The following is a 23,934-nucleotide window of genomic DNA, read 5'->3' as shown; positions in this document are numbered from 1 at the left end:
GCACTCGTAAAATAAAAGTAAAGTGCAACAGCAATTTGTTTGCACAATTGCTGAATGCGGCCATTGCTGCTGTTGTATGTAGTTGTTGCTGCTGTCGTAGTAGTTGTTGCTGTTTGTGTTGCTGTTGGCACTCGTCGCATTGTTTGCTTTGTAGCCAGTTGTTGTACATTTTTATGACAGCTCAAATTGGCCCCCGTCGCCGCCATCACCGCCAACCAACACTAACAACAGCAGCAACAACAGCAGCAACACCGACGCGACGACGACTGCCTGGAGCAACACTGTCAGAGCATATGGCAATAAATGCGATGGCCAGGACCTGCCTGCCTGAAAAAAGGGACCAACTGAACTGAAGTAGGAAACGTGGAGTATGAGTTAGAGTAGCTCCCAATCTACTCCTCCTCATCTTATTCCTCCTCCCGCATTGACTGTCGACGATTGGCGTCTGATTTGTGTGTTGTTGCCGTTGTTGTTGCTGTGTTCGCCGGTGGAGAAGGAGTAGTGGGAGGTTCGCTTGATTTGATGCCTGCCAGTGAGCCTTTTTAATGACTCTGCCTCATACTCCCCATCATCATCAGCTACAACATAGTGGCGGTATATTGCTATCCATATTCCCATGCTCTGCTCACCTCCTCGTCACCTCTTCTTCGCCTCCTCTTTCACGAATTGCTCCATTTCATTTTCTATTTTGGCACTTTGAAATTAAAATATAAATCCTGCGCCGCTTTGACAACTTTTTAAGCTCCATTAGTGTTGACGAAAGGAAGCATAACAAAAACCAAAAAAAAAAAAGAAGGAGAAAAAACCAAATAACCAAAAAGACACAAGACAAAAAGAAAAGGGTCAATGTAACCGCGAAGGCGACCGTCGCACGGCAGGACATCACACAGCAGCGGCAGCGGCAGCAGCAGCACCAGCAACCCCAATGGCTGGGTAACCTTGCGGTTGTTTCCATTCAGCCCGGACTCTTCCGGTTGCCGCTGGGGTCTGGCCTTGTCTTGCCTTGCCTTGCCTTGCCTCGTTGACTGGTTCGTTTGGTTGGTTTGGTTTGGTTTGGTTAGCTCTGGTTGGTGTTGCACTTCCGCAGCTCGAAAAACATTTAACTGTTTGGCATTCATTGCGAATTTAAAAGGGCGGCTTAGTGACAGGAATAATAAGGAAGCCCGCAACGGAAGCGCTGATGTCAACGCAACAGCAACAGCAGCAACAGCGGCACTGAGCGGCCCAAAAAACAAAAAAATAACCACAAGAGACATGGGGCAGACTGCGGTGTGGTGCGGTGGTGGTGGCAAGAAATGGAAGCGGGTTTCGCTTTGGCATTGGAGCGATGGAGAAGCATGGAACAATAATGGGCCACGGGCCATGAAGTTCTCGTTCTCCTTTCTCATTCTCTGTCCTGCTGTTTGTCCATTTGTCCCCTTTTGATTTGGTTTTTTGAAATGGTGAGAGGTGAGTTCCAGGGAGGGGGGCTAGGCAAACAAAAGCAAACCAAACGAAACGAAACGTAACGAAATAAGCCCAAAACCTCAAAACGTTAAAAAGGACAACACAGAGTCGGCATCACACGCCCCCCGTTCCACCACCCACCACTGCTTGTAGCCAACCATCAAATGCGAATGCTAGAAGCAGGACCAAGTTTTTGTGTCAGCTTTTTGGTCAGCAGAACTATGCAGGAAATTGTATAAATTTAACAAAAGGAACAACTTAAAAAAAAACTCACACACACACATACACAGATAGCGAAACAAAAACAAAAACCAAATTAAATGAACAAAAAGGAATGAAAGAGAAGGAAAAAGGCTAAGCGAAAGGGAATGTACAATATCAAATTAAATGCTTAGTGAAAGACATTGCAGCGCTTAAAACGAGCCTCATAATTTATCTTAAATCCTTCGGCACCCTCCCCCCAACATCCGTACATCCTCACCCCGCCACCGCCTTCAATCGCCACAAAACAAAATAGCAACAGCAAAAATATTATGCATATTTTCGAGCTACTCGTGTTTGGTATTTTTAAACCCAGCGCCGTGCCAATTCTGGCAGTCCAGGCAGCCAAGTGGCAGACATCAAAACACACCCCCGGGTTGCCATCGGTGCGGTGTCATATACGACTACATACTCTCTTTCTCTGTGTATGTGTGTGTGATTTTTCCTTTTTTTTTTTGTTTTTTGCTTCCATTTTTTTTTCTGCCAACCCCTAGACTGCTGACTGCTAATGCTGATTGTACTGGCCTCCTGCTCCCAGTTGCCTGTTTTCTGTTCCCTGCTCCCGGCTTGGCCTGTACTGGCTTGGGTATGGGTAGCATGGTACGGTGCCTGGTGCTGTTGCATAATTTTCGGCAATCCACAAGTGTGTGTGGATTTGCCTAGCACGCCAATCTCTCATCTCTCTCGCTCACTCTCTCTCTCTCTCTTTGTGTCCCTGTCTGTGTGTGTGTGTCTTGACTCGTTACTTTTTTTGAGTTTAGCGAGCGATAGCGCAGACGCAGTGAATATCATCTCGTTTACCTTTTTGGGGTTGTTGAATGTGAATTTGAATGGGCTGATGCTTGGCTACTTGTTGTGTCTTTGTGTTGGTTCTCCCAAGGACCTAACTACGTTTCCCCAAGCCCCCCATTCTATCCACCTTCCCCTCTCTATATTCACAACAATAATCTATCAAATGTCGGTGTATCGATCTGATAACTGATAAATCACAGTAACTAACTAGCTGATAACTAACAAATCAAAATTTTATACAACCATAGGTAAGGATATTTCCAGCAACCCTTTATGCACCTTACCAACGACCCACCACCCCTTTGGATTGACTTAAACTTGCTTTCTAGTGGTGGTGGTGGTGTTCGGTGGCGATGGTAATGATGGTGTTAGGGCTGTTGGTGGTGCGTTGGTGTTGGGTTTGCTTTTGCTGCTGACCCGAAATCACGCACACTCGCTGTAAATTACACACACACAGAGCTCAACTGTGACGTGACGGGAGCGGCAGTAGCACTAGCAGCAGCAGCGAAAAAGCTGCGAAAACTAAGCGCACAGTAGAAGGGAGTGGTACGTCAAAAACTGACGCACAGCGGCAGCAAAACTGCGTCCATAGTTATAATCATAATAAAACTGTAAAATAAATAAATACAAAAACAAAAAAACAAAAAAAACAAAAATTATAATACATAAATAAATGATAATACATAATACCGATAACCGATACGCAAGTATAAATCAAAACAACGCGAAAGGAGTGCAACAACAACAACACCAACAATACAAAAAAAGAGAAGAAAAGGAAAGAAGGAAACCCGAACAACTTACAAATAACAAAAGAGAAAAAACAAAGAAAACGCAAAACTCTGCAAAGTATGAAACTGTGAAATCTCTAACAACAGGCAACAAATCATAGCGAGTACGAAAGTTCATCTATATATATACATTCCATATATATACATACATCCTATATATAAATCCTTTATTTTCATTTCCTGGTTAATAGAAAATACAAGTTTTTGGCAAAAGCAAATTTGTGTAAAGAGAAATCAGTTTATGTTTGGATTGTTTTTTTTTTTTTTGTTTTGTGTTTTGTTATTCCTCGTGGACTTGATTTTGTAATGTAATGGTAAATGGTAGAGTTTATTCCAAATATCGTGTTGCATGTGACGTATGCAACAAAGTGACGCATGAATGTGTGTGTGTGTGTCCGTATTTGTGTTTGTGTGTATACTTATACATCGAAGAAACGATGTCGACACTCGTTGCAGCAGCATCAGCAAGTGCTGCAAAGTATGCAATAAAATCTCGCATTGTTTATGTGCAACACAGAGGGAGGCCCCACCAAGCAGCAGATGATGAAGGGTGCGGGGGAGAAAGTAAGTGAGAAAGAGAGGGAAGCATTGGTGTTCCCGACATATTCAGTGAGGTAGGCTAAGGCAACCAACAGTTGACTATTTGTTGCATGTATGCCCTACTCGTTACTCGCTACACGTTGGCTCTCATCTCTGAATCGCTCTCTTTCTGGCTCTCGCTAGCCAGCTTTCTCGCTCTCTCTTTCTCTCTATTGCACCCTCTTTCTCTCTCTCACTCTCTTTAGTGTTTCCAATTCACAAAACATTCGACAAGTGCAGAGTGAAACAAGTTGTTGTTGCTGAAACACAGCGACTAACGCAAAAAAATAATATTTATGTATATATAACAAAAATATATATATATATATATACATATATATATCTATCTTAAAAAATTACAAGTTATACTCGAAATAAAATCAAAATTAAAGCAATTTAATATCATAGAAAATTATCATACGATAATTCCAATCAAGCGTTATGCATAATATGTGATAAATGAAGTTAAGAAGTGTATACAACTGCAATTGCAGTTAAACAAATGAAACAAGAACAAACACAGAAAAAATAAAGGCAAGTCTCTCTCTCTTCCCCAAATTCGACACAAATCGACAATGGAAATTGGAATTGCAATTGTTAGTCTGCATTTCCTAAACAACGGAACGGACGAGCGAGTGCGATATGCGCCATTTTTAAAAGAGGGATAGGGATAGATAGTTTTATATGCGTGCGTGTGCGCCTTCCATTGGAAGAGCGCCACTTCGTAAGCCCACAAAATCTCCCCCAACCACCAATCTCCAACCACATCCATCGACCGTCCGCATCTTTGTGATCTACTCTCTTTCTCTCACTCTCTTTCTCTCTGTCCATCTCTCTCCATCACTTACTCTTGTTCTTTCGCTCTCACGACTTCCCTTACCACTAGTGTACGGACTTCCACTTTCAGTATAGAAAATGAATTGCAAACTATGCATAAAACTATGCAATTTAGTGCAAAGTGGAAGTTGAAAAAAAAGGATAACAATTTATCAATTAAGTATAATCAAGTGTGGCCCCAAATGTTCCTTTTAACGTGCTGTGTCTGTCTTCCTTCCTTTTCTCTCGTTCTCGCTATCCCTCTTCGTCTCTCGTTGTGTGTAGGCGAGTGTCTGTGTGTGTGTGTGTCTCTGTGTGTGTGTGTGCGTGGCGGGAAAGCGGGTTTTTGGGGGTGGGGCAAGGATTTCGTAATTTGTTTGCGGTTTTCATGGGGAGCCGCTGCATTTATAATGTAAATATTATGGCAAGAACTTGTTTACAATTCTAGTGTAAAAAAAAAATGAAGCCAGCGTCTAAATTATGCAATTTTGAATTGCCTCCACCGGCCCCAAAAAACCGCCCGCAAATTTCAAGCCATTCTCATGGTGAACTAAATTATACCTTATACAAATTTTAAATGCATAAGTAAAGTTGCTCATAAATTCGTAAAACTCTTTAAATTCCTACAAAACTGAACATAATTGCCCCTAAGACGATGTTCTCTGTAATTGTTTTCATAAATTTGCCATAATAATTTTGATTTTCAATTAACTCTTCAAATACGTCTCAATAAATATACGCAAAAAGGAAAGAAAAGAGAGAAAAATATTACAAGAATGAGCCAAAGACATTGTAGATTTGATTTTCAAACTCTAGATTTAATATTATTTAAGATTCAATACTCCTATCGAAAGTTCTTAACATCTCTATACTATATACTGTTTTTTTTTTTCGATTTAGTTTCCCGTTGTATCCTTATGTTTGCTTTTGCCAAATGAACAATCTATGAAGAATTTAATATAAATTGATTTCAAGTAATAAATAACGATTTGTCAAATTGAATAAATAGTTTGATTTGTTTTCCTTTGTTTTTCATTTCGCTTCTCTTCTCTCCTTTGCTGCTTTACTGTTCCTTCCCTTCATTTTGTGTGTTGGATGCTACAAAAACAAAAAAAGAACCTTGATAAATGCGCACGGCAAATGTAACTGCAACTGCAACTGCAATTGTTACTGCAACGGCAACACAACAACGAAAGCAATACCTTAAACTGTGGCAAAGTGATTTTTGGCAGGCCAGCTAGAAGATAAAGTTACATAAAAGCTGCTGCAGATGTAGCAAAAAAAAAAAAAAAAAAAAAAAAAAAAAGAACCGAAGAACAAAACAAATTATAAAAATCGGCAAAAAATAAAAATATAAAGGGCGCGCATTCCAGTGCAAGATCTCAAGAATGCCAGCCAGCCGCAGCCGGCACAGGTACGGGGCAAGCAACATTAAGAAGCAGCAACAACAGCAGCAGCAGCAGCCACCGTGCTACTCTAAATCTCAAGGCAGCAACTTGTGTCAATGTCAAAGTTGAAGTTAAAGTCAAAGTCAAACTGCGACGGAGACTACAGACAAAAACTAAAAACAAAAAAAAAGCTAAAGCATTTTAAAACAGCAGACGACGCTGCAGTCGATGTCAAAGAAGGTTGTGCTATATCTACATAGTAAATAAAAAAAAAATTATAAAAAAAACGAAAAAAAAACCAAATATAAACTTAAGCAAACAATATTTAATACGAAAAGCAAAGCAAAGAGAGTGATTTAAGGAGACGAAAGGCACGAAAGGAAACACAAAACATAGCTGGGGCAAATTTTTCAAAGATTTGATTTCAAACGCCCAAACTGGCAACTGGCGGCAGAGCAGAGACGACGGCGACGACGACACAATGTCTGTGGACTTTATACTGCCCAATCGGAATAAGATACAAACAATTGCCTATGCGAGTGCGAGCGCAACCAGCAAGAAATACTCCGCTGGAGCTAATTCCTCTGCTTCAGCAGGCGTCAATGAATCCCAATTAGTTGGCGTTGGCGTTGGTAGTGGCAGTTGGCGTCGTCCTAAACAACCCAAACAGCCCAGATGCAGTCAGCCGACATTGCGTAAATTGTTGAAACCGCCGCCGCCGCTGCCGCCGCCCGAACACCGCCAGAGCAATGATGGAGGATTCGGAGGTAGATCGAATGCCACGGTTCTACGTAATGCGAATGGCAATAAGATGACTTTAAAGTCAAAACGCAGTTCAAGGTCTATGCTCAAGCGGGAAATAATTGAACTGGATGACGATGATGATGGTGAGGATGTCAATGATAATGCTGATAATGACAACAATAACAACAACGATGTGGATGATAATAACCACGATGATGGCGAAGATCATGATAATGTGGCCAAGCGTAATGATAATATTGCTCGTAGTGGTGTCGAGGATCAATTATGTGAACATTTGGAATGGTCAGCAGCCCAGTCGTTGGTACAAATGAATTCTAAGCAGGAGAAGCAGAGACGTTTAGGAGCAACACCAACACCACCACCAGTATCAACAACAACAACAGCAAAAGCAACAACACCAGCAGCAGGGGCAACACCAACAACAACAACAACATCAGCAGCAGCAGCAACCATAACAACAGCACCAACACCAACAACAACAACAACTGGAGCAGCCACAGTCCCAACTTCAGGTATGTAAGCAACAGTTAACCACTTTTCCGTTTCCGTTTCCCTATTTATGTTCCACCACCCTCCATCGAATTGAAAGGAGGTGAATGGTAGATGGGGGGAGGGCTCTTGGACTATTCCCCTGTCCAAAAGTTGCGTCACAACAATGTGAACAGGTGGCTGCGACAATTTGTGTACTCGTATTTATTTTTAGTATTCTCACCACCCACCATCCCCCCACAAAAGGCCCCACCCACCATCCAACAACCATCTATTGCCCACTTCCGAGAGCCGCCAACGTTTTATGGGCCACCCACTGTGGCCACTCTTGTTGCTGCCGGATACTAGGTACTGGTACTGGGTACTGGGTGCTGGTGGTTAGCCATGGCTACTGCCCGCCAGTAGTCGGTCCTTCGTTTTCCCATCACTCCCACCATTTAGTGCTCCCTCGTGTTTGACATTGTCGCCGTTAGCTAATCTTTTTAGCGTATGTTGGCATTTTTCATGTTTGCGTTGCCTTCTTGTCGTTGATGTTGCTGCTGCCGCTGTCGCTGGTGCTGTTGCTGCTGCTGATGTTGCCTAGCTTGTTGCTCTTGACAAAGGCGCAAAGAAGCAAATGCAAACACGAAAGCAAACACGCGGCATTGACATGAAGGGGCAGCCAGCTTGAGGAATGGGAGTGGGTGGGTTGCTTGATTCAGTGTGGAGCGTGTGGTAGGGGGAATTGTGGGTTGAGGGTCGAGTGGGGTCGCAGCAGTCACATGTCGTCGTATCGATTGAGAAAACTGAACTGAAATGTAACAGGTCAGCTACGAAATTCAATGGTGCTTGTGCTGGAGGTGGTGTAGGATGAAAAGAGAAAGAGAGAATGAAGGCATCAAGAAGGCATACTGAATGCAGAAGGGTCTAAGGTGGAGCGTGCGGGGCATTGCGTCAGTTTGTCTGCCATGAAATGTCAAAATGTGCATTTATGCATGTACATACATACATACATATACATACATACATACATATGTATGCATGCGAGCAATCTAGGTCGTTATTTCCAATCTAGCTGGAATGACTCTCTTTCTCTTTAAAGTCTACTCTTACTTATTGAACTACATATACATTCATATATATGTAGATATGTACATACATAAATCGTTATATATGTAAACATATGTATTTATACAAATATATAATGTTTATATTTAAAAGCAACATTTCACTTAAAGATTTCTTATAGTACATATTTGAGCATTTGTTTATATATTTGTGTATTTACTTTATACAGCTGAGTTTTTGATTGGGGCTAAAAAGATTTAGAAAAACGTATAGTTTATCTTTATCTTAGTAGAAGTCACATTAGAAGAATCTTTTGTTAAGAATTTCAAATATTGAGTTTATCAACATTAAAAATGAATTGAAAACAAAAAAAAAAATTGATATTTTGTGTTTTGGCTTTTATTTCAATGTGGCAGCACTGACAAAATCACATGTACAGGAATTTGCGTAGCCCTGGTCCTTTACCATAACTTTTATTTGTTTTTTTTTTTTTTTTGTTTTTGTTTTTTTTTTTTTTTTTTGACAAGTTGACAAGTGGACAAGTGGTTTTTTTTTTCAAATGAACATCATTTGAAAGATGATAGTTTAGTTCTGAAATTAAAGTCAATGGTAAAAAGTTGACAAAATGGTTGAATATTGGAATCCCGAATTACCCTTGGACTGTCAGTGTCTAGTTTGATCTGATCTTGTTGGCAAAGCTTTTCGTGGGGAATTAACCAACTTTGGAATTTTGTTTTACAGTATCGATGCACCGTCCAGTTGCCGTTGGTCGTGCTCCGGCCGAGGATGGGAAGGTGATCTTCTATGCTCCGCCGGCAAGTGCCAGCGGAGTGGCCCGTCTGCCAGAACCGGTGACCCTTAAGCGTGAGAGAGACCATCAGGTAGCTGCTTCATCATCGTCGTCCATGTCGATATATCGTGGTCGCAGCGTCGAGGAGACGGAGGCAGCCCACGATCTATTGTCGCTGTCACAAAGCTTACCGCCGCTTATACCGCCATGTGTGGTGACCATTATGAAACAGGAGGTGGCCCACAAGTCACCGGAACACTTACAGGAGATCTCGAACGCTTCCAACAACAACAAGTCCATGGCCGCCACTCAATCGACGCAGTCGAACATACGGTTCATCGGCAGTAGTTCCTACGACATAATGCACGGAGCGCCGGAGGCCGCCAACAATTGCTCGCCGCTGACTCCGCCCAATTCCGATCATAGCTCAGATGTGGATATTGATATGTCTTCATCGTCCGAATCCGGCCAACCGCACTGGAATAAGCAGTCGTCCTCATTGACCTCGACTGCAACTCCGACCCAACAGCGTGCCTCCGCCCTCAAGATGTGTCTCAATATGCTCGATGGACGCACTAAGGCCAGCAAGGCTGCAGCCGGCAAAGATAAACAATCGCGTCCCAAGATCAACGGCGTCGGTTTGGGTAGTCCTGGCGTGGGTAGTGTCGGAGCAGCCTCACCATCGTTAGAAGTTGTGGCTAGTTCTAACGGTAGCAGCGGCGGCGCCGGCGGTGGAGGAGGAAACGGTGAAAACTATGCCAAACGCAAACGTGGCTGCTACAAATGCTCTGAGTGTGGTAAACAGTATGCAACCTCTAGCAATCTGTCGCGTCACAAGCAGACGCATCGCTCCCTCGATTCGCAATCGGCTAAGAAATGTAACACCTGCGGCAAGGCATATGTCTCGATGCCGGCTCTGGCCATGCATCTTCTTACGCACAAACTCTCGCACAGCTGCGACATTTGCGGCAAACTCTTCTCGCGTCCCTGGCTCCTACAGGGACACTTGCGTTCGCATACCGGCGAGAAGCCCTACGCCTGTGTCCATTGCAGCAAGGCCTTTGCCGACCGCTCCAATCTGAGGGCCCACATGCAGACGCATTCGGGTGACAAGAATTTCAAGTGCCATCGCTGCAACAAGACCTTTGCCCTGAAATCCTATCTGAACAAGCATCTCGAATCGGCGTGCCTTCGCGATGCTGGAGCCATCAATCAAAGCAAAACCGATGCCGAGGATGATGATGATGACATGTTGGATGCCGATCTGATGAAGCATGATCACGATGAACTTGAGCACGATGGTGAGGAGACTGTGTTGGACAGTGATGAGAATAGCCAGGATATAGTGGTAGCTTAAAGCCCCCTTCGCCTTCCCTTCCTCGTATTCCAAACTCAAAAAAAAAAAAAAAAAAAAAAAACAAAATTATAAAAACTTTATACCAAAATCCTAGAAGCAATACTCGAGCACCCTTATATCAAATTAGAAATCAAATCAGTCAGCTTAAGAAGAAACGAAGAAAAAGAAGGATAAGTAGTTCGTTCGATTGGCAAGACGCAGGATAATGATGATGATAATCCGAAATGAGGGAAAGATGTTTTCTTAACACTTAACAAAACCAAAAAACAAGAAAAAAAATGCATAAATTACTTATGTACTTAATAACTGAACTTTTCTGGTTTGGGCACTCTAACTAAACATATATATATATATACATATATATATATATATATATATAGCGGAATGAGCAATTCTAATTTTTTTTTTTTTTTTTGTAAACGATTTGAAACAAAAAAAAAAAAAAAGCAAGGAAACAAAAAAAGAAAATGATGGAAAAAAAAAAAAAAAGGTTTAAAAAATCCAAAACGTAACTTATAGTAAAAATCTGACACAACGAATATTATGGAACATAAGTAGAAATTCTATATATACACAGATCAAATAAGCATATATACAGATCATGATGATTATGATGCAAACAAATTATATATACATACACACTATATATATATATACATATATATATATATATATATATGACCTAAATGAATAATACCTAGCGAGCAGAACCAATTTGCATGTTTTAACGGTAAACACATATATATACATATATGAAAAATACAAAAGAAAAATAAGAATCTTTAAGTGCATCGTTTTAGGGTGGTATATACCATATGCATACACACACAGACACACACTCATACACACAATACATATACATATATATATGTATATATATATATATATCCAACACTGTATTACGAGTATTAGTCTGTATTCCTGCCGCTCGCACACACACACACACTCACACACATACCAAGACACGGCGAGCTCAATAGGAAACGGATCAAGTTTTTCAAATTCTTAGCAAACTAATTAACATCAACTAGCACCACTTCCTGTACTATAACACTGTATTAACTATATCTCTTGCTCCCCCTAAACCCTCACCCTTATTCTTCCTATTGTTCTTAGAATCTTTTGATCAAACTTAACTTTAAAAAAAAGCAACACTAACACACACACAAACACTCTCTCCTATTTGCTATAAAGCAACAAATCGATTCCCAGTGAAAAGAAAAAAGGAAAATAATGGGGAAAATCAAAAGCAAAACAGATATATATACTCTCAGACAACACGTCAAAAGTGCTCACGCCCATCTAGGCGGGCAAGTGTGCACAATTTTTTAACCAAAATATATATATATATTGATATAGATATATATAAAACCAAAACAAACGAAACTCTTTACGATCTAAAACCTATTCAAGATGAATTACTTCCATAACATATGCTCTAACTCGATAAACAAAAACCTACTTCAATTACTTAGAAATGATAAAAACAAAAGAAAAAAAAATAATTAAAAAGAAAACAATTTAGAAACATATCACAAGGACAATACTTAAACATTAAATACATTGAAATTATATAAAAAACAACAAAAAAAAAAAAAAAAAGAAAAGATCCAATTAAGATATTTATACATAAACACACACACCCACACACACACACACACACACCACATACATTACAAAAATACTGTGGAAACTAGTTATTTTATTATTAGAATTAACGTATGTAAATATATATTCAAAAGGTTATAAACAATTTTATACAACAAATTCTCTTATAGTTACTCCCTTGCTCATCTCACTCAACTCTTATTCTCACCCACACACACATCTATAGACATACACACAGAGACAAACAAAGAGAACTGAAACTTTGGCCCAGCCAAAAGGTTAAAGTAAAATATACGAAAACAATAAAAATACACATACGTATATACATATGTATACATACAGAGGCACGAGGTCTGCTTTAAAGTAGGATTTCTTTCTGCCCTTAATGAGGCAAGTAGCAATTTAATATATTCGTTAGTACAGGTTTTAACTGTTGGATATTGTATTCCTTTAAATTTGTTTTCATACCATGCTCCCTGTGTTGATATGGCTTGTTAAAGACCCCAAATGCATGCAACAGGCAGAAGGAAACGTTTCCAAATAACCAAAGGGAATTCAGCCATCTCCGTCCGTCTGTTTCAATATTTAGATATCGAATACTAATACAAATACAGCTATTAAATTTAATATGTAGTCTCGTTAAGGATATACGCAGTATAATATTGTTTTTGCCACGCCTTTCTTCGCCTTTGTACATTAATTAGAACAGATTCTTGCAGACTCTTTAGAAACCAAAGTCAACCTTTTTCGTATATCCATCTGAGGTAATTTTGGTATGACGAAAGTTATTTGAATCTTTAGTATACTAAAATGTTTGCAAGTTCTATGTGGACCAGCTCTCATCTATACATATGTATGTATATGTAAGTTTGTTGTGTTACATGAATTACATTTATCCCAAAGTATATGTGGGGGTCGAGAGTGAGAGGTTGAGATTGAGGGAGAGAGAAATAAAGGTGGGACAGAGAGCGTTTGCAAATATATTGCAAGAGGCGATGGATTCTGTTGCACTTGAGAAACGAAAAATAAAAGTAAGCAAAAAAAAAAAAAAAATGAAATGATAACTAAAAGCAATTCCAAAAGTAAGTGACATAGTTTTTAAAAATGCAAAGGAAAACAAAAAAAACCAAAAGTGAAAACACCCAAAATTTGTAACTCTAGATCGAATAGTATTGATATATATACACGAAACAAAAAGTAAACAGAAAGAAATGCCGAGAAGAAAACATAAGAAGAAAGGAAAATAAAAATTAACAAACGGCAAAACAAATATGTATTTATTTTACGCGTAGTTTTTATTCGGAAAAATTCCCAGAAAGAAAGAAAAAACGTTAAATACGGCAAACAATTTGAATTAAATTGTCAATTACCAACTTATTTCTTAATTTAAGAATTAAAAAGAAGCAAAAAACAGCAGCCAACCCATGCTGATGATAGAGGTTATTTTTTAAAAACATATATATATATATATATATATATATATATATATATATATATATATATTAATAATACAAATATATACATAACATAGTACTTATATATATATATATATATATATATATATATAGCAACAACAACAAAGAGGCAGTTTTATATCGAAAATTAAATATAGTAAATGCAAAATAACAACAACAAATATTGAAAACCATTCGAACTTAATTATACAACGAGCAAAAACCAACAAAAAAAAAAATTCTAATATTATAAAAAGAAATTTCGGAGGTACATGGACAAGCACACACACACACACAACCACCCCACAGGACAAAGACACACATACACAGATAGACAGAGATTTTGTAACAAGCAAACAAAACAGAAATTATATTATGTAAATGATAACGAAAATAGCAGCAATAGCAGCAACAAAAAAAAGCCATATGCAACATGCAACAGCAACAACAACAACAACAACAACAGAATAATTGAAACTAGAATTTAGACCACACAGTGCTATGTGCAGAATATTGTTTATACATAGAGAGCAATAGTTTCGAAATCGTGTTTATGCATGGCTTTATTGATGATTATTGAGTAGCGTTTTAATAATGAGAAAAAAAAAACATATAGCATTAAATGCCTATATATACATACATATATATACACTTACATATATACAACATAAAAAACAAAAAAAAATGAGAAAAAAAGAGAAAACAAAATGAATACAACAATTCCATTGAACAGTAGTGGTAACAATTATGTGATTTGCAATTTTACATTCAAAATATATATATACATACATGTATATATGTATATATATATAAATAAATGAAATAATTACATTACATATATATATATATATATACATATATATATATATATGTGTATATATTATATAATATATATATATATATTGAGGCAAAAAGCGTTTAATTAATTAATTTACAAGTAAGATTTATTTATACACATTATTATACACCACCAAAGAATGAGAACAAAACAACAAAAACAAAAATGAAGAGAGAAACAAACATAAAAAAAAAACATATTTTTACATAAAGAAAACTTTGTTTTATAAATTGTACATTATGGTAAAATGTGTTGTGTATATATACAAATATTTCTCCTTTTTTTTCTTTCGTGGTGATTTTATATTGCTTTTAAGGTAAACCTAAACGCTCCTTCGAGTGATTTTTGCACATAATCCCCCAAAAGTAGTCCCCTATATTAGTTGTCAATTTGCCTAATCACTGCGCAGATCAGGAGTTAGGTTTCTCAGTGTTTCCAATTAACTTAAATTGACAATCGACTGGACATTGTAATATATTTTCATCAGAACTATGTATGTATGTATGTTATATGTTAGACTGATTTCAATCCGTAAGCTAATAATTTTTGTAAAAAATTCTTCCTATGGAAAGAGAAATTAGAAACTAAATGATCAATCATGCGGAAGATGTAACCACCTTTGCTTGTTGCTTCGCTCGGGGGGAGAATGGCCCGAACTGCAAATGGATTTTCCCATTCAGCATTTTATAAAATAGCCATAAATGAGTGCGTTCTATGATCATAAATGACTTTCTTTTTGGGAGTTAATGTTCCCATAACCACGACTACTCCTAATAAATGGTTTGTGATACCTTCCTTTAATCAGTTTCGGCTTCTTTTGGAGACATATTTGTAGTCATTAACGACTAGTTTTAATTATGTCTGACTCATAAGTCTATTCACCCGCGATTCTTTTTCAAGTCGTACTTTATCAAATCAACTCATCGAACTTGATCAACATATGTATGTACGTATTTGGCTTCTTGTGCTGATAAAAATAATATGTAGCATACTTTTTGGGGTAAAAAAAAGCGTTTTCTTCTTATTACAAAGATTTAAAGTATGTTAAGTCCTCTGCAAGGCTTTAAAAACTTTACATTCACTTTCCATCGCTTTTCCAGATGAAAGATCTTTTTTTTTTTTGGCAATTTTAAAAAACCTTACAACAGGTTTGATATAAATTTACAAAGGCTATTGATGATAATCTATTAATAAGCTACATATGTAAGTCTAGTTTGCTTTTTTGTTTTGAAATAAATGAATTCAGTAAAGTTCGTGTACATATATATGTAAATTTAAGATATAAAACTTAGATTGAGATGTGAAACAATTTGCTTTTGGCACTGAGAAACCGGCTCGTTATTAGGTATATACACATGCACCCAAGCACTCTCTCGCCCACACACACACCTACACCACACACTAACACACACATACACACACAAACACTTATAGGTACATATGATGCAAATAATTTAATGATCAAAGGACACCAATTAAATTTTGATTATTATATACAAAATGAAAAGAAAAAAAAAAAAAAAAAAAATCTAAAACCAAAAAAGGAGATATTTTATAAAATGATGAAGAAAACATGGATAAGGGAAAGTAGAAGAAGAAGAACGCTGGAAAAAACCAAAAAAATATAACGTAAAAGATATTAATTTATATATTCATATATTAGAGATGCAAAAAGACTTGAACCAGTTATATATACATTTAAAATTGCAATATACTTATATACCTATGTATATATACATATGTATATGTATGTGTATATATACATATAAATATATATATATGTATATGTATGTATATGTATGTATACCTAACTTAACTTATTTATATATATGCTTACAGAAAATCCTTTTATTTTGTTTTTAAATATAGAAATGCCCTCAAGTATTCAAAAAAAAAAAACTAAAACCAAATAACACCAACACCAAAAACAAAATCATATTTAATTGCAATACAGTGTTTACCATATACATAAATGGTACTCCAAGACCACTTACAATATAGAAATGCATGCGGAGATCTTAACAAATATACCTATATACATACATACATATATATATATATATACATATGTATATATATGTGTATGTATAACAATGATAATTTAGGTCCATAGCAGCGACGATTTTTATGCGTTGCAATTAGATTTATTTCGATTTTTGAAAACATACTAGCAAGAAAAATAAAGAAAGAAAAAATGAAAAGAGCATACATGTATGTATGTACTCGTACTTGTACTTATACTAACTATATTCATATATATGGTATATACAAAAATATATATACTTAGAATTTGTTCTTGTTCTACTCACCTTCGGTTTAGTTAGAAAATGTTTTCCTCTTCAACAATATACACATCCCATATATACATATGGGAAATGATTAAGCGAGCAATTAAATATACATAGTTTCCAGCTTATGTAGGAGGTAAAAAAACAAAACAAATTTCCCCCTTCCCCCATAATAATCGATGATCGAACTCTACTTTTAACAAAAACAACAACAATGACAAAAAAAAACAATGAGAAACTATCGTAATCTACGAAATGTATCGTACATTTTATCCTCACATTTACAACATGCATACATACATTTATACATACATACAAAGAAAGAAACAAATATGTAGAGTATATAATATAACCTATATTATATTCCCTAAGACAAGCTTAATCCATTCTTAAATTAACAAACGAACCCAAACACAAACTCACAATGGAAATATGCATATAAACAAAACGAAGAAAAGATTTGACGCAACACAACAACAACAAAAATGGAATATAAACAAACAAAAAAAAAAAACGAAACGAAACAAAACAAAAATAATAATAATAATAATAAAAATTAGATACATAGTTATAAAAGCTACACATCTCTATACACATTAGTGCAGCCCATGTAACTATTTTTAGAGCCTCGGAATAAAAACATAAACATAAAAATACATTACATATTAAATAAACGACAGACAAAAAGAAAAGAAATCATTTCTATTGTTGTTTTTTATTTTTTCTTCTTCAAATTCGTTTCAATTCAACCAGGTAAGTAATTTCGTCATCAACTTAAAATAAAGGAGGTCCAACTGACCATCATTTGATTTGAACCTGGCCAGACTTTTTTAAGGGATAACAATTCAAATGTGGCCAAATTATAAATTTTTACCTTAATACTTCAGGCATTTTTACTATATTTTGATTCTAAACACCTACAGCCACACTGTTTTTCTGTTGTCATCGTAATAGGCTCTGACCCAAAGGGGTATAAATAGATGCACTTTGCCCACTTTTCTCATTCACTTCCTTAACACATCAAAGGCAGCATCTACTCTTTCCTTATTCCTTATTTTTCATCATACATTAATTTAAAACCTACTGCAAAACTAAATTGTTCAAACGTTTTAAAATCTTCGTTTTAAATAATACAATTCGGGTTTTTGTTTTAAGTTAGAACATACACTTGAGCAAATGCATGTACTAACGTAGTAATTATGTTTTACCTACTTTAATATGACGCTTAAAACAAATCCAGAGATTTTCCTTATTACTTGAATGCTTATTATACCACAATATATTTTCGTCAACTCTGTCAGCATAGTCCTCTCAAGTGACAGCGCGTATCTTCAAATTTTTCGAGAGTATGCATTGAATGAGCTCTTTGCTCCTAAATATTTAAACAAGTCGACCACGGTTTTTCTGTTGTCATCGTAATAGGCTCTGACCCAAAGGGGTATAAATAGATGCACTTTGCCCACTTTTCTCATTCACTTCCTTAACACATCAAAGGCAGCATCTGCTCTTTCCTTATTCCTTATTTTTCATCATACATTAATTTAAAACCTACTGCAAAACTAAATTGTTCAAACGTTTTAAAATCTTCGTTTTCAATAATACAATTCGGGTTTTTGTTTTAAGTTAGAACATACATTTGAGCAAATGCAAGTACTAACGTAGTAATTATGTTTTACCTACTTTAATATGACGCTTAAAACAAATCCAGAGATTTTCCTTATTACTTGAATGCTTATTATACCACAATATATTTTCGTCAACTCTGTCAGCATAGTCCTCTCAAGTGACAGCGCGTATCTTCAAATTTTTCGAGAGTATGCATTGAGTGTGCTCTTTGCTTCTAAATATTTAAACAAGTCGACCACGGTAAAATCCTGTTAACATAATCCAGTTTTTTATTAAATTTTTTCTATATTTTGATTCTAAACACCTACAGCCACACTGTTTTTCTGTTGTCATCGTAATAGGCTCTGACCCAAAGGGGTATAAATAGATGCACTTTGCCCACTTTTCTCATTCACTTCCTTAACACATCAAAGGCAGCATCTACTTTTTCCTTATTCCTTATTTTTCATCATACATTAATTTAAAACCTACTGCAAAACTAAATTGTTCAAACGTTTTAAAACCTTCGTTTTAAATAATACAATTCGGGTTTTTGTTTTAAGTTAGAACATACATTTGAGCAAATGCAAGTACTAACGTAGTAATTATGTTTTACCTACTTTAATATGACGCTTAAAACAAATCCAGAGATTTTCCTTATTACTTGAATGCTTATTATACCACAATATATTTTCGTCAACTCTGTCAGCATAGTCCTCTCAAGTGACAGCGCGTATCTTCAAATTTTTCGAGAGTATGCATTGAATGAGCTCTTTGCTCCTAAATATTTAAACAAGTCGACCACGGTTTTTCTGTTGTCATCGTAATAGGCTCTGACCCAAAGGGGTATAAATAGATGCACTTTGCCCACTTTTCTCATTCACTTCCTTAACACATCAAAGGCAGCATCTGCTCTTTCCTTATTCCTTATTTTTCATCATACATTAATTTAAAACCTACTGCAAAACTAAATTGTTCAAACGTTTTAAAATCTTCGTTTTCAATAATACAATTCGGGTTTTTGTTTTAAGTTAGAACATACACTTGAGCAAATGCATGTACTAACGTAGTAATTATGTTTTACCTACTTTAATATGACGCTTAAAACAAATCCAGAGATTTTCCTTATTACTTGAATGCTTATTATACCACAATATATTTTCGTCAACTCTGTCAGCATAGTCCTCTCAAGTGACAGCGCGTATCTTCAAATTTTTCGAGAGTATGCATTGAGTGTGCTCTTTGCTTCTAAATATTTAAACAAGTCGACCACGGTAAAATCCTGTTAACATAATCCAGTTTTTTATTAAATTTTTTCTATATTTTGATTCTAAACACCTACAGCCACACTGTTTTTCTGTTGTCATCGTAATAGGCTCTGACCCAAAGGGGTATAAATAGATGCACTTTGCCCACTTTTCTCATTCACTTCCTTAACACATCAAAGGCAGCATCTGCTCTTTCCTTATTCCTTATTTTTCATCATACATTAATTTAAAACCTACTGCAAAACTAAATTGTTCAAACGTTTTAAAACCTTCGTTTTAAATAATACAATTCGGGTTTTTTGTTTTAAGTTAGAACATACATTTGAGCAAATGCAAGTACTAACGTAGTAATTATGTTTTACCTACTTTAATATGACGCTTAAAACAAATCCAGAGATTTTCCTTATTACTTGAATACTTATTATACCACAATATATTTTCGTCAACTCTGTCAGCATAGTCCTCTCAAGTGACAGCGCGTATCTTCAAATTTTTCGAGAGTATGCATTGAGTGTGCTCTTTGCTTCTAAATATTTAAACAAGTCGACCACGGTAAAATCCTGTTAACATAATCCAGTTTTTTATTAAATTTTTTCTATATTTTGATTCTAAACACCTACAGCCACACTGTTTTTCTGTTGTCATCGTAATAGGCTCTGACCCAAAGGGGTATAAATAGATGCACTTTGCCCACTTTTCTCATTCACTTCCTTAACACATCAAAGGCAGCATCTACTTTTTCCTTATTCCTTATTTTTCATCATACATTAATTTAAAACCTACTGCAAAACTAAATTGTTCAAACGTTTTAAAATCTTCGTTTTAAATAATACAATTCGGGTTTTTGTTTTAAGTTAGAACATACACTTGAGCAAATGCATGTACTAACGTAGTAATTATGTTTTACCTACTTTAATATGACGCTTAAAACAAATCCAGAGATTTTCCTTATTACTTGAATGCTTATTATACCACAATATATTTTCGTCAACTCTGTCAGCATAGTCCTCTCAAGTGACAGCGCGTATCTTCAAATTTTTCGAGAGTATGCATTGAATGAGCTCTTTGCTCCTAAATATTTAAACAAGTCGACCACGGTTTTTCTGTTGTCATCGTAATAGGCTCTGACCCAAAGGGGTATAAATAGATGCACTTTGCCCACTTTTCTCATTCACTTCCTTAACACATCAAAGGCAGCATCTACTTTTTCCTTATTCCTTATTTTTCATCATACATTAATTTAAAACCTACTGCAAAACTAAATTGTTCAAACGTTTTAAAATCTTCGTTTTAAATAATACAATTCGGGTTTTTGTTTTAAGTTAGAACATACACTTGAGCAAATGCATGTACTAACGTAGTAATTATGTTTTACCTACTTTAATATGACGCTTAAAACAAATCCAGAGATTTTCCTTATTACTTGAATGCTTATTATACCACAATATATTTTCGTCAACTCTGTCAGCATAGTCCTCTCAAGTGACAGCGCGTATCTTCAAATTTTTCGAGAGTATGCATTGAGTGTGCTCTTTGCTTCTAAATATTTAAACAAGTCGACCACGGTAAAATCCTGTTAACATAATCCAGTTTTTTATTAAATTTTTTCTATATTTTGATTCTAAACACCTACAGCCACACTGTTTTTCTGTTGTCATCGTAATAGGCTCTGACCCAAAGGGGTATAAATAGATGCACTTTGCCCACTTTTCTCATTCACTTCCTTAACACATCAAAGGCAGCATCTACTTTTTCCTTATTCCTTATTTTTCATCATACATTAATTTAAAACCTACTGCAAAACTAAATTGTTCAAACGTTTTAAAATCTTCGTTTTAAATAATACAATTCGGGTTTTTGTTTTAAGTTAGAACATACACTTGAGCAAATGCATGTACTAACGTAGTAATTATGTTTTACCTACTTTAATATGACGCTTAAAACAAATCCAGAGATTTTCCTTATTACTTGAATGCTTATTATACCACAATATATTTTCGTCAACTCTGTCAGCATAGTCCTCTCAAGTGACAGCGCGTATCTTCAAATTTTTCGAGAGTATGCATTGAATGAGCTCTTTGCTCCTAAATATTTAAACAAGTCGACCACGGTTTTTCTGTTGTCATCGTAATAGGCTCTGACCCAAAGGGGTATAAATAGATGCACTTTGCCCACTTTTCTCATTCACTTCCTTAACACATCAAAGGCAGCATCTACTTTTTCCTTATTCCTTATTTTTCATCATACATTAATTTAAAACCTACTGCAAAACTAAATTGTTCAAACGTTTTAAAATCTTCGTTTTAAATAATACAATTCGGGTTTTTGTTTTAAGTTAGAACATACACTTGAGCAAATGCATGTACTAACGTAGTAATTATGTTTTACCTACTTTAATATGACGCTTAAAACAAATCCAGAGATTTTCCTTATTACTTGAATGCTTATTATACCACAATATATTTTCGTCAACTCTGTCAGCATAGTCCTCTCAAGTGACAGCGCGTATCTTCAAATTTTTCGAGAGTATGCATTGAGTGTGCTCTTTGCTTCTAAATATTTAAACAAGTCGACCACGGTAAAATCCTGTTAACATAATCCAGTTTTTTATTAAATTTTTTCTATATTTTGATTCTAAACACCTACAGCCACACTGTTTTTCTGTTGTCATCGTAATAGGCTCTGACCCAAAGGGGTATAAATAGATGCACTTTGCCCACTTTTCTCATTCACTTCCTTAACACATCAAAGGCAGCATCTGCTCTTTCCTTATTCCTTATTCCTTATTTTTCATCATACATTAATTTAAAACATACTGCAAAACTAAATTGTTCAAACGTTTTAAAATCTTCGTTTTAAATAATACAATTCGGGTTTTTGTTTTAAGTTAGAACATACACTTGAGCAAATGCATGTACTAACGTATTAATTATGTTTTACCTACTTTAATATGACGCTTAAAACAAATCCAGAGATTTTCCTTATTACTTGAATGCTTATTATACCACAATATATTTTCGTCAACTCTGTCAGCATAGTCCTCTCAAGTGACAGCGCGTATCTTCAAATTTTTCGAGAGTATGCATTGAGTGTGCTCTTTGCTTCTAAATATTTAAACAAGTCGACCACGGTAAAATCCTGTTAACATAATCCAGTTTTTTATTAAATTTTTTCTATATTTTGATTCTAAACACCTACAGCCACACTGTTTTTCTGTTGTCATCGTAATAGGCTCTGACCCAAAGGGGTATAAATAGATGCACTTTGCCCACTTTTCTCATTCACTTCCTTAACACATCAAAGGCAGCATCTGCTCTTTCCTTATTCCTTATTCCTTATTTTTCATCATACATTAATTTAAAACCTACTGCAAAACTAAATTGTTCAAACGTTTTAAAACCTTCGTTTTAAATAATACAATTCGGGTTTTTGTTTTAAGTTAGAACATACATTTGAGCAAATGCAAGTACTAACGTAGTAATTATGTTTTACCTACTTTAATATGACGCTTAAAACAAATCCAGAGATTTTCCTTATTACTTGAATGCTTATTATACCACAATATATTTTCGTCAACTCTGTCAGCATAGTCCTCTCAAGTGACAGCGCGTATCTTCAAATTTTTCGAGAGTATGCATTGAATGAGCTCTTTGCTCCTAAATATTTAAACAAGTCGACCACGGTTTTTCTGTTGTCATCGTAATAGGCTCTGACCCAAAGGGGTATAAATAGATGCACTTTGCCCACTTTTCTCATTCACTTCCTTAACACATCAAAGGCAGCATCTACTTTTTCCTTATTCCTTATTTTTCATCATACATTAATTTAAAACCTACTGCAAAACTAAATTGTTCAAACGTTTTAAAACCTTCGTTTTAAATAATACAATTCGGGTTTTTGTTTTAAGTTAGAACATACATTTGAGCAAATGCAAGTACTAACGTAGTAATTATGTTTTACCTACTTTAATATGACGCTTAAAACAAATCCAGAGATTTTCCTTATTACTTGAATGCTTATTATACCACAATATATTTTCGTCAACTCTGTCAGCATAGTCCTCTCAAGTGACAGCGCGTATCTTCAAATTTTTCGAGAGTATGCATTGAATGAGCTCTTTGCTCCTAAATATTTAAACAAGTCGACCACGGTTTTTCTGTTGTCATCGTAATAGGCTCTGACCCAAAGGGGTATAAATAGATGCACTTTGCCCACTTTTCTCATTCACTTCCTTAACACATCAAAGGCAGCATCTGCTCTTTCCTTATTCCTTATTCCTTATTTTTCATCATACATTAATTTAAAACCTACTGCAAAACTAAATTGTTCAAACGTTTTAAAATCTTCGTTTT

The 23,934-nt window shown here is 35.8% G+C and overlaps 1 protein-coding gene across 3 annotated transcripts; it reads left to right on the top strand.

Annotated features, from left to right (window-relative positions):
• Nucleotides 1-3,022: 3,022 nt before the first annotated feature.
• LOC137578931 (uncharacterized) lies at nt 3,023-13,211 on the top strand. 3 transcript variants are annotated; one of them, XM_068292554.1, is made up of 3 exons: nt 3,023-3,348; nt 5,802-7,350; nt 9,116-13,211. In XM_068292554.1, the coding sequence occupies exons 2-3, from the start codon at nt 6,555-6,557 to the stop codon at nt 10,519-10,521; spliced, it is 2,202 nt and encodes a 733-aa protein (XP_068148655.1). In that variant the 5' UTR covers nt 3,023-3,348; nt 5,802-6,554; the 3' UTR covers nt 10,522-13,211. The 3 variants fall into 3 exon arrangements, with proteins under 3 accessions (XP_068148655.1, XP_068148653.1, XP_068148654.1); XM_068292552.1 differs by having other exon boundaries at nt 3,023-3,394; XM_068292553.1 differs by lacking the exon at nt 3,023-3,348 and adding an exon at nt 4,207-4,403.
• The last annotated feature ends 10,723 nt before the right edge of the window (nt 13,212-23,934 follow it).

Source organism: Drosophila tropicalis, unplaced genomic scaffold, assembly GCF_018151085.1.
Source record: "Drosophila tropicalis isolate 14030-0801.00 unplaced genomic scaffold, ASM1815108v1 contig_694, whole genome shotgun sequence".
Lineage (NCBI taxonomy): Eukaryota > Metazoa > Arthropoda > Insecta > Diptera > Drosophilidae > Drosophila > Drosophila tropicalis.
This window is presented reverse-complemented; position numbering and strand designations above follow the sequence as displayed.